The following is a 14,799-nucleotide window of genomic DNA, read 5'->3' as shown; positions in this document are numbered from 1 at the left end:
GAGAACCCTGGATTATTTTCATCCTGTAAATTCCTGTTTTAACTCCATGTCTTGGTCAGGCTGAGGGTGTTGTAACCAGAGTCACTGCGTCTGAGCATATATTGGTTTCTTAGCATATTTTGCAAGTGAGACATATAAGATTATGCAATGCTGTTTCCAGGACGATGTTCTCGGATTTACAAGCAGACACTATTTACGTAATTGTGCATTACAGGGCGCTGCCACTCGGCTTGTTAGCAGTGGGTAATATTATCCACAGATGGCTATCAAGTAAGATTAATTTCAAGACTTTTCCTCTCTCTCTCCCCACCGAGACTGTGAAAGAAAACCTCAGAGGAGAGATGAGGCCAGAGGAACCAGTGGAACGGAACCTTCCTGGCCGCGCCAAGTCCTGTGTACAGCTAGCTAATATTCACATTAACCTCATCGCTGCTGTCTTCTGTGACATCCCCTAGTGTCGTCCTCGTGGCTATGCTTCGTGGTACTGACACTGATCTAGGCACATGTACATCCTCTAGTGTTTATCCTTTCATGTGGCTATGCTTCGTGGTACTGACACTGATCTAGGCACATGTACATCCTCTAGTGTTTATCTTTCCCATGGCTATGCTCTGTGGTACTGACACTAATATAGATACATGCACATCCTCTAGTGTTTATCGTTCCCATCGGTATGCTCCGTGGTACTGACACTGATCTAGGTACATGTACATCCTCTAGTGTTTATCCTTTCCGTGGCTATGCTCTGTGGTACTGACACTGATCTAGGTGCATGGATCTCTTGTAGTGTTTATCCTTCCCGTGGCTACAGTATGCTCTGTGGTACTGACACTGATCTAGGTACATGTACATCCTCTAGTGTTTATCCTTCCCGTGGCTATGCCCTGTTGTACTGACACTGATATAGGTACATGTGCATCTTCTCGTGGCTGTACTCTGTGGTACTGACACTGCTCTTGGTACATGGATCTCCTGTAGTGTTTATCCTTCCCGTGGCTATGCTCTGTGGTACTGACACCGATATAGGTACATGTGCATCTTCTCGTGGCTGTACTCTGTGGTACTGATACTGTACTATGGGCATGCTCATCCTCTAGTGTTTCACAAACACTAACCTGAGGGAAATGTGACAGCAATACAGGGCCCCAATCAATCTCATTGCACTCATGTCTGAAGTTATAGGAATGAAGTAATCTCAGTGCAGCAAGCTTGGGACCTACCATACTGTACTGTAACACAAACACTAAGTCAGCATTCTGCTAGGACGCACTCTCGTTATTAATCCACATTCCCCCATAAGACCGCCAGCACCACAAGAAAACAGAGCAGGAGAATGTGATCCGGAGAAAGAACCGTGTCCCGTGTACATGGTGCCAGCAGCCGTCCCCCTGACACATTTTTCCAATCATTCTGGGGTTAGCAACGTCTGATTTCCTATAGGCTCTGAGACTTTACAAGCGGGAGGATATACAAGCTAGCCGAGAGGGCTGCTGGCTAAATAATCCATAGATGATGCTCTGACTTATATTTTCCAGTCAGCGCTGCAGTATGGTGAGAACGTGATGGATTTTACAGTCTGGTTTTAATCTACCCCCTCTTTTCTTTATTTCAGCAGCAGACATTGGGGGAAATTTACTAAGGGCAAATCGTAAAAAATAGATGTATTCGTATCCAGAAATACACCTATTACAAATTTGTATTTTTCGGTTTTTACTATCCCGAAAATACGGCAATTCGTATTGATGGGACATTCGTATTTGTATTTACAAATATGAATGCATACGCCATCCATAGGTATCACCATTTAAGGAGCCGCTAGGCCGCAAGCCGGCAATATTGGCATTCGGGAGGAGGAGCCGCAGGATGTAAACAAACATCCTGCGTCTCCTCCATTCAGTCCGGTGGTTCATGTTGTCTGTTTATTTTTTTGCCAAGTCCCCCTGGATGCCTACTTGGACTGAAGAGGACGTGATCTACGCCGGAGGACCCATGTAAGTATAATTTGCTTCCACAGGTACCCCATAGGATTTCTTCAGGACCGGACCACGAGGGACAGACGGAGGGCGTCCTATCTATGGGCTCAAGATAGGTAAGTATCTGTATGCAAGGGCTCTGTGTGTAATAAAGTTGTATTTCTATTGGGTGTCTGTGTTTTTTTTAACTATTTATATTGCTGTGGAACCACAAGTTCCAGCTGGCCCTTTAATGGCCCGCATGCTGAGACTTGTGGTTCTCCAATTTTCAGGAGCCTCCCGGACATTCTGGGTGGGTAGGCAACCCTGATTAAAATTGCATGGGAGATTGGGGTAATAGGTGCTGGGTGTGTCTGGTGGACATGGCCCCACATTGCACACCCTACACCCATATTTTGTTGAATACTTACCACTCTGGAGTCCTGCAGTGGCAGCGCAGCTCACTCATAGGGAACATGGCAGGGCAGACATTTTTCTGGTGATTTGCATATGCACAGTAGAATCTTGAACAGCTGCACTGCACCACTGGCTAGAGAGGAGGGGGCCGCGATGCACACTTGCCCCCTCCTGTGAATATGCCCCTGTACAGGAGATTGGGGATTACATTGCATATATACAGGAGACGGTAGTGTGTATCATGTAGACTAGGCTTTGTATTGTGCTGTATAAAGGCTATGGCAGCATGGCCAGTCTCCTTCCTAGGTTAATGCCTTCAGCATGGAGTCATTCTGTTGGATCTTGCTGGATGCTGGCCACAAACCTGAGGACATTTTTAGAAGTAATAAAAATATAAAACTAAAGCCACTGAAATGCAGGCCCATCGCTATCACCGGCTGATCCTTTGTGGAGTCAGGAGAACCTAAAACACAGAATGAGTAACCAAGCATCTAGTGTCTGCCCCTGCAGCGTTCCATGTAATAGCGGTGGCGCGGTACTAGAGGCCTGGCTGTCATGGCGTTACTGGTGCAGCGCTATAACCATACACTACATAAACACAAGAGGGGACAATCTGATTACTAGTGATAAAATGCACAAGCGAGACAAGTGGTGATTCTATCCTGCCTGTCGACCAGTAGTAGTCGACCTATTGACTGTCAACCTAGATACTGTCGACCTAATGATTTCCCCCTGGTAGGACCCGTGTTGAAGGTCAGTGTAAATGGGTACCTCTTGACCACCTCAGGACGTTAGGGGATAGGGTGCATGCAGACAGCAGCAGTGCCTGAAGAATGGATGCCCTGGGGTCAGCCAGTGCTGGACCCAATAGGCCGGATTTCTTGGCACTTGGAGATGATGTCACCTCCGAGCGCCAGCCACAAAGACACTGCAACCGTGTGCAGTGTGAACGCTAGTCGCCCTGGAATATCATTTTTAGCACTGCAGCGTAAACAGGGTAATTCCCGGGTCTGACTCTGGTTTTTGGTGTAAAAGCAGTATTGAAATACTCCATCAATTTTGTTTAACAATTGATGAACAAAAAAAAACATTGCTTCGGGGCCCCCCAGGAAATAAGGGCCCTGATGCTTAAGCTTCATTAGTTTCATATTATATCCAGCCCTGGTTGTGGCGCTTGGCAGTGATGTCACAGCAACACCCCTCCTGCAAACAGAAGCAGTGGCATGTAATTTAGGATGTGCCACAGAGGGACCACTGTATCTATGACGATCCCTTAAACTAGCGCAGCCCTTATCGATTGCTGTTTTATACTTGTAAATAAAGACAACAAAATGTGTTGGCTGTCCGTATATTGCCATTAAAATAGTTAGCCGACCGGCACAGATGTCTACATCACCGCCCTTCCCAGACCACAGAAAAACATTAACAAGATTGGCTGTAGAACGAGCATGAAATCATGAACCATTCATCTTCTCGCCATACCGGCTGCTCTGTTGTCCGCAGATGGTTAACCTTATTAAATATGGCCAGCTCCCTTCTCCAAATGCGCCTTGTCCCCCGTAGGCTCACACAAGCCCAGATTTGCGTTTATTTTATGGTAGGATCTGACTGTTTTCCTGACAAAATGCAACTTGGCTGAACCCTGCCTGCTTCTCGTACAGATCTGAACAGATTTGGCGCAAGTTCCCGAGACTGAAGCACGGCCACTTCTGTTTCCAATAAAGACAAAAAAAATATGAAAACAATCGTAAACCTGTCCAATTAACCTTATAAAATGGCTGAAGGAATTAGGCTATCCCGAGATTAGCCCTTTCTGTAGATTGGCTAATTTGTCTCCTCGTTTACAGTAAAGCTTGCTTGGCCTCCAGACTCCTCTGCAACTTGTTCCTCTGACATTCCCTTTATAAAATGTGTTGACAGAATGCTCAACATAACAGGAATTCCTGCCCTGGCCTCTCTTTTTGGGATGACCGACCTTATCCTTTGTCTCTCATCGCCACTCCGGAGATTGGACTGAAAAGATGCCTCTTTATCTATTAGTGCAAAATATAGAGCCAGACCTACAGTAATTATACTGATGTTGCTTTGGGGATCGCAGAGAGTGACAGGTGGGGAGTTTGACTGTGGCGATGCGCCTGTCAAACCATAACGCAGGTGAGCTAAGGGAGGACAGACACCTTCTGTGGAGAAGAAGGTTTGTGCAGGTTTGGTTGGTTGTTCCAGAAAGTAGAGGCGGCCATTTTGTAGGCTGATCCAGTCATAGTGAGAAAAAGGCCTTACTAGTTTGTAAGGAACCACTGATCTCACGAAGACGAAATGGATGCCTGCACGAAGTAGGAACTCAATGTACTTAGGCATACTTGCCTATTTTTCTGGAAAATTCAGGAGGCTCTTGAATTTGGGGTTGTCCTTCTGGACTAGGTAGGAGTATATGATATTATTATATGCACCCAATCCATGATTGCTAATATGCAGATGAGCCCACCCTGCTCACCATTTTTAATAGTTTTCCAGAGCCCAGTGACAATATTGCAACTATCCCCTTATCCAGTCACAGCTACTTCATGATTGTTACCAATAGGAACGATTTAAGGTCACAGTCATGGTCTTCAAGACTAAGGCAAAGATCAGTCACTGTTATGAGAAGACTATCCGTTAATCTGACATACTATTGCTTGATTCTCCAGGAGCCATTTGAAGAATGTAGGAGTTTACAGTCTGGGTAATTCTGGTTCTCTAAAGCCCCCCCCCCCCTCGCACGCCTATTTCCCCGCACACCAATGTATGTTTAGCATAAACATCCATTCAAAGCCTTGTGTGCAAGCGCGACCGACCATAGAATGAGTTCTACAGCGCTCTTAGATCTGTGGCGTCCCTGTGCGTGAAGTGGATGGGCAGCTGACAACCGCTGATGTCAGCTGCCCGCCCTCGCCACCCGCATCATCGGCTCATTTCCATGGGAACGCCAATGAAACTGCTAGGTGCGAACGGGCTGGCAAATAAGTAATTTGCAGTCGCTAAACATCGCTCCCCTGTGCGGGGATGCAGTCAATTTGCCGGCGGTCGGGATCCCGGCTGTCGGAATCCCGACACTGGAATCCCGAACGCCAAAATCCCGAAACTTTCTCCCTCCGTGGGTGTCCACGACACCTATAGAGGGAGAATAAAATAGCGTGCCGAGCGTAGCGAGGCACCGGGCCCGCTGCGTGGCGAGCGCAGCGAGCGCAGCGAGCCCGCAAGGCGGGGCGCTTCACGTCCCCCCCATGTCGGGATTTCTGCGGTCGGGAATTTAGTGTCGGGATTCCGACCGCCGGGATTCCGACCGCCGGGATTCCGACCGCCGGCATTACATATCGGATCCCCTGTGCGAACTCACAGGGGAGCGAAGCGACCTGAATCAGTGTGTTTTTATTTTAATACTTTTATGTTTTTATTGTAATCCTTGTACATAGAGAAGATCAAGTATGGAGCTAGAGACCCGTAATGGACGACAGAACAAAGTAGTGAGCTGGGAAAACACCGGTAAGACCTAACACCCAATCATTCTATCCGTATAGTGTAAGTAGACCGTTCATCTCCAGGGTAATAAGTGTGCCTATAGGATTGGGTATCCTTGGCAAAAAAAGACCTGTAGTAAGTTTATCATTATTCGTATCAAAGCTCCTATGACAGTGGCCATATTTCTCAAAGTAATGCTCTAGTCTGAGGTTCCCCAGTATAGACCATCATTGTTTAACGCGTTTCTCCGCTCAGCATCTATAGTGGTGACCGCTGACTCGGAAGAAGAATGCTCGGATGTGGAGGTGGAGGAGGACGAGGGTATAACCTTTGTGGCTCGAGCAACAGATGAGATCCTCCATGGTGTTAAATTATCAGGTAAGATTAGAGCTTTAGACCGGACTCTGCTGGGTATTCATCTGCCTGTGTCATCACAGCAATCCTCAGGGCTCATCGTGCCGATCCACTGACCTGTGAACGGACGGATGGCCATGAATGCTTTTGTTCCATCATGTTGTTATTTCATGCTATCCATTCTGTAAGATGTCAGCACGTAAGCACATTCCATTTTACGGAGGGATTGATTCATCCTGAGGAACCCTCCTTCCACTGTGCTGGTAATAGCAGCTAAGGGGTGGACAGGAAGCTACATATACAAAATAACATGCAAGCACATAAAATGTAGAAACAGTCCATATTAACACCCTTTGTAATATACATGACTAAAGTACGGTTATCAGAAGCGGAATTTGTGTTACAACATAGAAGTTTACAGTTTGGATTTAAACCCTTTTTAAGTCATGAGTAACACAGTCGGGTTATTGGAGAAATCACTGCCTGAGGAAGTGGCGTTGTCCATGAAACGCGTTGCTCAACACCAGAATGAGGTTACAAGTTTTATTTTACTTTTACACTTTGTTTTTATTTTAAAACATCTTTACGCCTATAGCTTTAGCCTGCTATTTTTAAAACTTATACTGTGATATACTGTATTGTATCATTTATTTAACATCTCCAGGACAATCATAGGTTTGTATCTATGTGTATCCATTGTCAGTTTGGGGATTCACACGTACATAGCTTTATAAAGGAAGACCTACATTATTGATACATTGGATGATCATCCTGCGATTTAAACTCGTTATTATGAAATAGTAATTTTGGCATCTATTTATTCTACATAGGCAAGTGGCTACATGCATTATATATACACGCCGGAGGGATGCAGTCAATTTACCGACAGTCAAAATGTTGACGGTCAAAAAAACTGGCAACCATTGGCAGACAAGTCAAAACACTGATGTCCCCCCCCCCCCCCCCCCCCCCCCAAAAAAAAAATATATATACAGCCAATGCTTGTCAGAATATTCAATATCATGAAATCATATTGAACCCACATTGGAGAATGATCTTTGTTTTTTTATTTGAGATGCCCATCAGTTGTGACCTCTTGATACAACTTTTATATCCACAGGAAAGTTGGGAGTTTGCCAAAGTCCACGAATCGTCCCTCCGTCACCAACCATGGCTGAGAAAGTACTCCCATGGAAGGGGGAACCGGATGAGAACACCGTCCGAATCTCCTCCGAGACTACAAAAATAGTCCCCGTGGACCTACAGAGGTCCTGGAAGCAAAGCATCTCCTCACTAGACAGTATCGGTTCTCCACCTGCTCCAGACTGTCACTTAGAGGGAACAAAGTCTTTGAAGCAAGATTCCCGGAGTCCCCCCGTCCTTCAGACCCTGCCAGAGACCTGTAGCTGTTTCCCTTTTAGCAACTCTCCCTCGCAAGGAGTGAAAAGTCACTTTGACCCAGCAGCCGTCCAGGAGCAAGAACTTCAGCCTTTAATGCCTAGAGGAGACTTTTCTTCTGGGTTCAGTCCGGTGTCCACCAGACACAGCCATAGTAAGAGACTACTGCAGCTTCATCGGCCTTCTAAAATCTAATGCTGATTGGCTAGATCAGGTCTGGCTAATAGTATGCCAGAAATCCGGCCAATCAGGACAAATGTTGTGGATGCTGGTCTTCCAAAGTTTCCCCCGACCTAGAAGTACAACCGTCAGGGTTGCATCTGCCGTAAGGTGGAAGATGCTTTTATTGGAGTACATTTGCCAAGTGTGCTGAGCACAACAAGCTTTCTACAGAGTCAGTAATGTGATCTCATTCATGGAGCTGGTTTTTATTGAAGTTTCGGTAACCAAACCTCACAGTAACACTCCGAGTACACAGATCAGATGCCAGTGATTGAGGTTTTTATTGGTATTAACGGCACATATATTTTGAGGTGCCCGCCGACACCCCGCGGTGACGGTGATGAAAGTTTTGTTTACATTTCATGTCTGTATGGGCAGACCGTGGGGAAGTTTAGGGGTTAATACACTTTGTGGACCTGACTTCATTAGGAAGATTTTTCTAAGTATTCTCTGCAGGAATTGACAAGGAAACAGGTCCTATATAGTTGTATGTTTCTTTATTTCACCCTCAACAGAATTTAACCATTATTTGATCAGAGAGGGAGGAACTTTTTGTTACGGAAATAATGTATGAAGTCTGTTTTACATAGAGGTGAGTTCGACACCACAATCTTCTTACATCTTTATGTGAGTCAACAGCTTTTTAAATTATATGACTCTCAGTATGTGGCTTCCTGCTACCTCCATCCCCCTCCTCACATCATGTCACTGCCCCTGTCACATGCAGCCCTGTCCTCACTGACACATCACTCATCTCCTGATATACTCTGTGCTGCTGGGGGACCCTGCTCCTCCCACTATATAACTCTCAGTCTCTGACTTCCTGCTGCCTTCATTCCCCTCCTCACATCATGTCACTGCCCCTGTCACATGCAGCTCTGTTCTCACTGATACTTCACTTATCTCCTGATATACTCTGTGCTGCTGGGGACCCTGCTCCTCCCACTATATAACTCTCAGTCTGTGGCTTCCTGCTGCCTCCATTCTCCTCCTCACATCATGTCACTGCCCCTGTCACATGCAGCCCTGTCCTCACTGACACATTACTCATCTCCTGATATACTCTGTGCTACTGGGGACCCCGCTCCTCCCACTATATAACTCTCAGTCTGTGACTTTCTGCTGTCTCCATTCTCCTCCTCACATCATGTCACTGCCCCTGTCACATGCAGCCCTGTCCTCACTGACACCTCACCCATCTCCTGATATACTCTGTGCTACTGGGGACCCCGCTCCTCCCACTATATAACTCTCAGTCTGTGACTTTCTGCTGTCTCCATTCCCCTCCTCCCATCATGTCACTGCCCCTGTCACATGCAGCCCTGTCCTCACTGACACCTCACCCATCTCCTGATATACTCTGTGCTGCTGGGGGACCCTGCGCCTCCCACTATATAACTCTCAGTCTGTGGCTTCCTGCTACCTTCATTCCCTCCTTACATCATGTCACTGCCTCTGTCATGTGCAGCCCTGTCCTCACTGACACATCACTCATCTACTGATATACTCTGTGCTGCTGGTGACTTTGCTCCTCCCACTACATAACTCTCAGTCTCTGACTTCCTTCTGTCTCCATTCCCCTCCCCGCATCATGTCGCAGCCCTGTCCTCACTGACACATTACTCATCTCCTGATATACTCTGTGCTACTGGGGACCCCGCTCCTCCCACTATATAACTCTCAGTCTGTGACTTTCTGCTGTCTCCATTCCCCTCCTCCCATCATGTCACTGCCCGTCACATGCAGCTCTGTCCTCATTGACACATCACTCATCTCCTGATATACTCTGTGCTACTGGGGACCCCGCTCCTCCCACTATATAACTCTCAGTCTGTGACTTTCTGCTGTCTCCATTCCCCTCCTCCCATCATGTCACTGCCCGTCACATGCAGCTCTGTCCTCATTGATACATCACTCATCTCCTGATATACTCTGTGCTGCTGGGGACCCTGCTCCTCCTACTATATAACTCTCTGTCTGTGGCTTCCTGCTGCATCCATCCCTGTCCTCACTGATACATCACTCATCTCCTGCATGTGAACTGTTTAACTGGACACTTTCATACCATCAAGTAAAGCAGAGTGTCAGTCCCTCTGTGCCTGCTCTGTTACAGACACACCTCATTTATGACACAACAGTAATCTTCTGCAGGGGGAAATTAAAGGAGCTCGTGATGAGAATATTGGGTACTTATGTAATATCTGGGCTCCCGTTTTTCTTATGAGACCGTGTCCCCTCGCGAGGCTCGCTGCGCTCGCCACGCTTCGGGCACGGTGGCTCGCTGCGCTCGCCACACTATATAAAATCAACTCCATGCATAGTTGGATAGTAGGGGTATGAAAAAATGGGGTGCATTTAACATGGGAGCCCAGATAATACATAAGTACCGAATATTGTTATACAGTATGTACTGTACATAATTCAGCCCAGCAATACACAGTATTTGACATAGATTAGTTTCTTCCCCTGCTCTTCAATGGATGATTACAATGCAAATATGGGGATAGCGATACCTAATAATTAGAATGGGCAGGTCCTCCTATATAAAAGCACCAGAACAAGCTGCTTCTCTATCTGATTATACTGGAATTTGACATTGGTGAATGTTCCGCACAAGCAAAAAGCGGAGGCCTCTTATCCCTTTCTCACACTTTTAACTTATTTGCTTCTAAGCATTTATTTATATGATGCTGACATATTCAGTAGCATTTTAATTAAGAACAGTATTTATTCCAGTACGGTCTGTCTCCGTAAAGTTCCTTGTTTCACACATTAGTAATCATCTTGTCACCTGAAGCTTTAAAGTCTAATATTATTAGTGACTCTTTATTACATAATGATAACGCTAATGACCTATTTCCCCCTTGTCTTGTCTGCTGCCTGATGCTAGATGTCCTCAGTAGTATATAAATAGACGGGGGACCTATTTAGCATTCGCACAGTTTTTTCTGCGTTCGCAATTCCGCTGAGATAAACAAGGTCATCACATTGGTTTTGAACCTTTGAGTGCCAAGCGAATTTGTCAAAATAGGTGTGAAACTTGCCAAGCAAACCTTTTTACTCATCATGATGACCTGTCATGTTACCTTTATATAGAAAATGTAATCTTTTTTTTTATATAATAATTTTTATTTGAATTTATATAACAAATGTGAGCGATGTGGATATTTTGCACATCTTTTACCGTATATCTTTCAGCTCGGGGAATCCCTTCTTTTCTGTCGGGGGTTCAGATCTATTTTAAGTGGCCTCACGGCTAACAGAGGAGGGTCATTTCTTGTACCCCTTTTAGTCATACGACCCGGAATGTATGATCTGGCTCTGGAGACCCATAGGGATTCAGGCTGCACATTTTATATTCATCTGCAGCTTTGTATAGCTGGTATTTTATTACGGAAACCTTACTTGTACTCAGTGTGGTTCGTCACTTACTTACTTTGTGTTCTTGAAAATTAAAGGAATCTAGGACGCGAGGTCACGAGTTTAGATTACAAGAAAAAAGATTTTGTTCATCTGTAAGAAAAAATTTCTTTACAGTCAGAGCAGTCAAACTTTGGAACTCTCTTCCTGGAGAAGTGGTGTCGGCAGACACTATAAATACGTTTAAAATAAGGTTGGATAAACATTTATTGGTTAAAAACATCCACGGGTACGAATAAGTAACATAATCTGTCTTTAAAATATCAGAACATACTATACAACAAGGGATAAACTACTATAAACATAGGTTGAACTAGATGGACGCAAGTCTTTATTCAGCCTCACCTACTATGTAACTATATATGTAACAGACGATGAGCTAAACCCATTACTTTAAAGTATCTGTCCTAAGCAGGGGGTGTCCTATTAGTCCCAAAGCACTTTCGCCTGAATATACAGGTTGATAGAGCGATATACGACCGATGGTCATTATCGGACTATCCGGTTACTGTCTGTTTTCTTTGGCCAAATAAAAGTCCAGTTTTGGGCAATAACACATGGATTTCAGGATAAGTTCCTAGATTCTTTTGTTATCGCGGATTCGCGGGCTACACCCCCTAGATAAGTGCTGATATTGGGGATCAGGCAGCAAGGCTAATAGGATAGCCCTGGGTGAACCTATGAACGGCATTAAATTACCGCTGCTAGTCGGATATCCCCCATAATTCTATAGGCATTTTCAGTGTGGGGAAAGGACTGTTTTGTAAACTCCCTGATTTCTGTTTACCTTTTTTGTCTACAGAAAGTTTGTTCTTTTCGAATCCTAAAGATTCTTCCAGCTTTCATTGGGATAGAAATTCATAAATTCCCAGCCGATTCTGAGAAATAGGGGACGGTTTAAGAGTTGCATGCAAGGCGGCCATATTGTGTACACAGAAATAAATATATATAAAGAATATATGTATATAGGCTAACTACTGCTCACCTCTATGAGGTGAAGTACCGCCAGCGACCACTAGAGGCCACTTGGCAGACCAAGTTACTCCTTTGTGTGCTAAAAGATGTCATAACAGAAAGTGAAAGCTAATTTTTGCAAGGACACTGATCTGTTTCTGCTGGATATGGGGGGAGGGAGCTGTGAAGACAGAGATTGGAGGTAGGAGCAGATAGGGACTTTTGTGGTCCAAAAACTGTCACAGCTCAAAGTGAAAGTACATTGCAGAAGCCGTCATATTGATGGGCTTTTCACTACTTTATCAATAATTGCATACTCAGCGTGATCTGGGCAAGATATTGGTGCTCTACATTGCAGTATGTGATTGTTCCGCCCAGATGTATCACTCTAGACCTGCAGAGTCAATCCCCGAAACAATCCTGCATGGTCAACTAACCACGCGTACGCCGCAGCCATCGTCAACTAATCCTGCAAGATGTATAACAGCGGGCTAGCGTCATCTGAAGATAACATTCGCTGCAGTCCCCAAGCTCTGGAATGCTATGCCGTCCAGAGATTGGTCAATCTGAACGCATCACATCCCAATAGAAACCTACTGTATATTCTGAATAGAATCGGGACATCTGTCAGAATGAACTTAGGTCTACAGTCATTAGGTCGACCCCACTAGGTGGACTGGCAGGAAGGTCGACCTGATTTAAGGTCGACATGGGCCAAGGTCGACATGACTTAAGGTCGAATTTGCATAAAGGTCGACATGAGGAAGGTCGACTGGTCATAAGGTCGACATGGGGTTTTCACTGTTTTTTGATCCGAATGTCGACACAGTCGACATGGACACAGTTGGCAATGAGAATCGGACCCTCGCATCGCTCGCTTCGCTCACAATGCTTCGGGCACGGTGCCTCGCTGCGCTCGGCACACTATTTTATTCTCCCACCACGCCCTAGTGGATGGTAGGGCATGAAATACCGCCTGTCGGCACATGTCGGCTCAAAAAACAGTGAAAAACCCATGTCGACCTTATGACCAGTTGACCTTCCTCATGTCGACCTTTATGCAAATTCGACCTTAAGTCATGTCGACCTTGGCCCATGTCGACCTTAAGTCAGGTCGACCTTCCTGCCAGTCGACCTAGTGGGGTCGACCTAATGACTGTAGACCTAAGTTCATTCTAATAGATGACCGCTTCCCATTCTGAATTCATACATTTGGGTGATACTTAATTTTTGCGTCTATTCCATAAAAAAAATTCTGGGAGTTTGATGCAAATATTTAATGATAAATTAACCCTATAGAGGCCATACCCCTCCCCCATCTATCCTACCAGGCAACTGCCCAGATGACACGCTTATTGCGAGTCGTATGTTCAGGCGCTGAGCGCAAGTCTCATCTGGGGAATCCATGTTGCATGCACCTCTAGCCGGCCCCATAGGGGTGATTTTACCTCACAGAAATAGGCATAGGATTATTATTATCTTTTTATTTATAAGGTGCCACAAGTGGTACGCAGCCCCGTACATATAGATCACCCTGGTAGATTACCACAGGGCAATGTGATAAATCGGGCATTTGCTTTTTTTCACGTAAAGATACACACACTATACAGTGTGATCATATACGTTTCTATAGAAATTGCACAAAATGACTTCTGTTTGCAGAAGATACTCAGTCAGACTCCAAACCATACTATAGGATTGTATTTCATTCAGGTGGAATGCACTGGGAAATGCTTATCCTAATGCAATATCATTTAGCTGTAATTCCTAGTGATTCATCTCTGCTCAGTCTGTCTCTGTCCAGCGTCATCTCCATTTTATTGTTTTATTTCAAATTTTCTGCATTTCAGTTTGTTTATGGTCATTGGTCACAAAAAGCAGCATCCTGCGGGGAAATGCGTTTGTCAGGAAGTACAATAATAGAAGAGTGATTGGTTTGTGGGGGGGTTGCATGTTTGGGTAACTAAAGGGTATAATTGGGGAGTGGTCTCAGGATAAAGGGGTTGGGGGGACAGCACTTTGTAAACCCGTTTTACGGCGGCAGTACTGGGCTTTTATAGCGCGCACAGCCCTAATGTTTGCATTATAGAATAAGGCGCCGTTTCAGTTTGCGTCTGCAAATAAGTGATTGTAATGCAGCTAACAATGTCATCTAATAAACAACTGTTGTGTATCGGGGCAGTATGTTTGTAATTTGTTATTAGTTATTAGCAGTTTCTTATATAGCGCATCAAATTCCGTTGTGCTTTACAATTGGAAACCGTGATAAAGCAGACCGGGTATTTACAGACTATCAAACCGGTCAGAGGGCCCTGCTCGCAAGCTTGCAGTAATAACTCGCTGGCATTGTGGATCTGCAGGGACCTTGCATCAGTGTCATCTTAGCAATGTTTTATGATATAGGGATGGATCTCAGTCATAGAGGTCCTGTGTATTAAATCTTGGAATATGATTGGAGCAGCCAGCAAAGGGGATGGTAACCCCAGAGATGCAGGAAAAATGTGGAGCATTATAAAGGTGACTTAGGGTCCTATTTACTAACTGGTGCATTTATCATCATAGAGTGATGCCAGTGCGGTGACAT

The 14,799-nt window shown here is 45.2% G+C and overlaps 1 protein-coding gene across 1 annotated transcript in view; it reads left to right on the top strand.

Annotated features, from left to right (window-relative positions):
- Positions 1–12,886, top strand: part of SLC9A5 (solute carrier family 9 member A5) — a 97,321-nt gene extending 84,435 nt beyond the window's left edge. Inside the window, exons 14-16 of the mRNA XM_083164768.1 lie at positions 5,822–5,891; positions 6,123–6,245; positions 7,342–12,886. Of these exons, the coding sequence (XP_083020894.1) occupies positions 5,822–5,891; positions 6,123–6,245; positions 7,342–7,814 (666 nt within the window). The 3' untranslated portion in view covers positions 7,815–12,886. The remainder of the gene's footprint in view (positions 1–5,821; positions 5,892–6,122; positions 6,246–7,341) is intronic.
- Positions 12,887–14,799: the final 1,913 nt, after the last annotated feature.

This window comes from Crinia signifera, chromosome 11, assembly GCF_055691185.1.
Source record: "Crinia signifera chromosome 11, ASM5569118v1, whole genome shotgun sequence".
NCBI lineage: Eukaryota > Metazoa > Chordata > Amphibia > Anura > Myobatrachidae > Crinia > Crinia signifera.
Note: the sequence above shows the minus strand (reverse complement) of the source record. Positions and strands in the feature narration are given on the sequence as shown.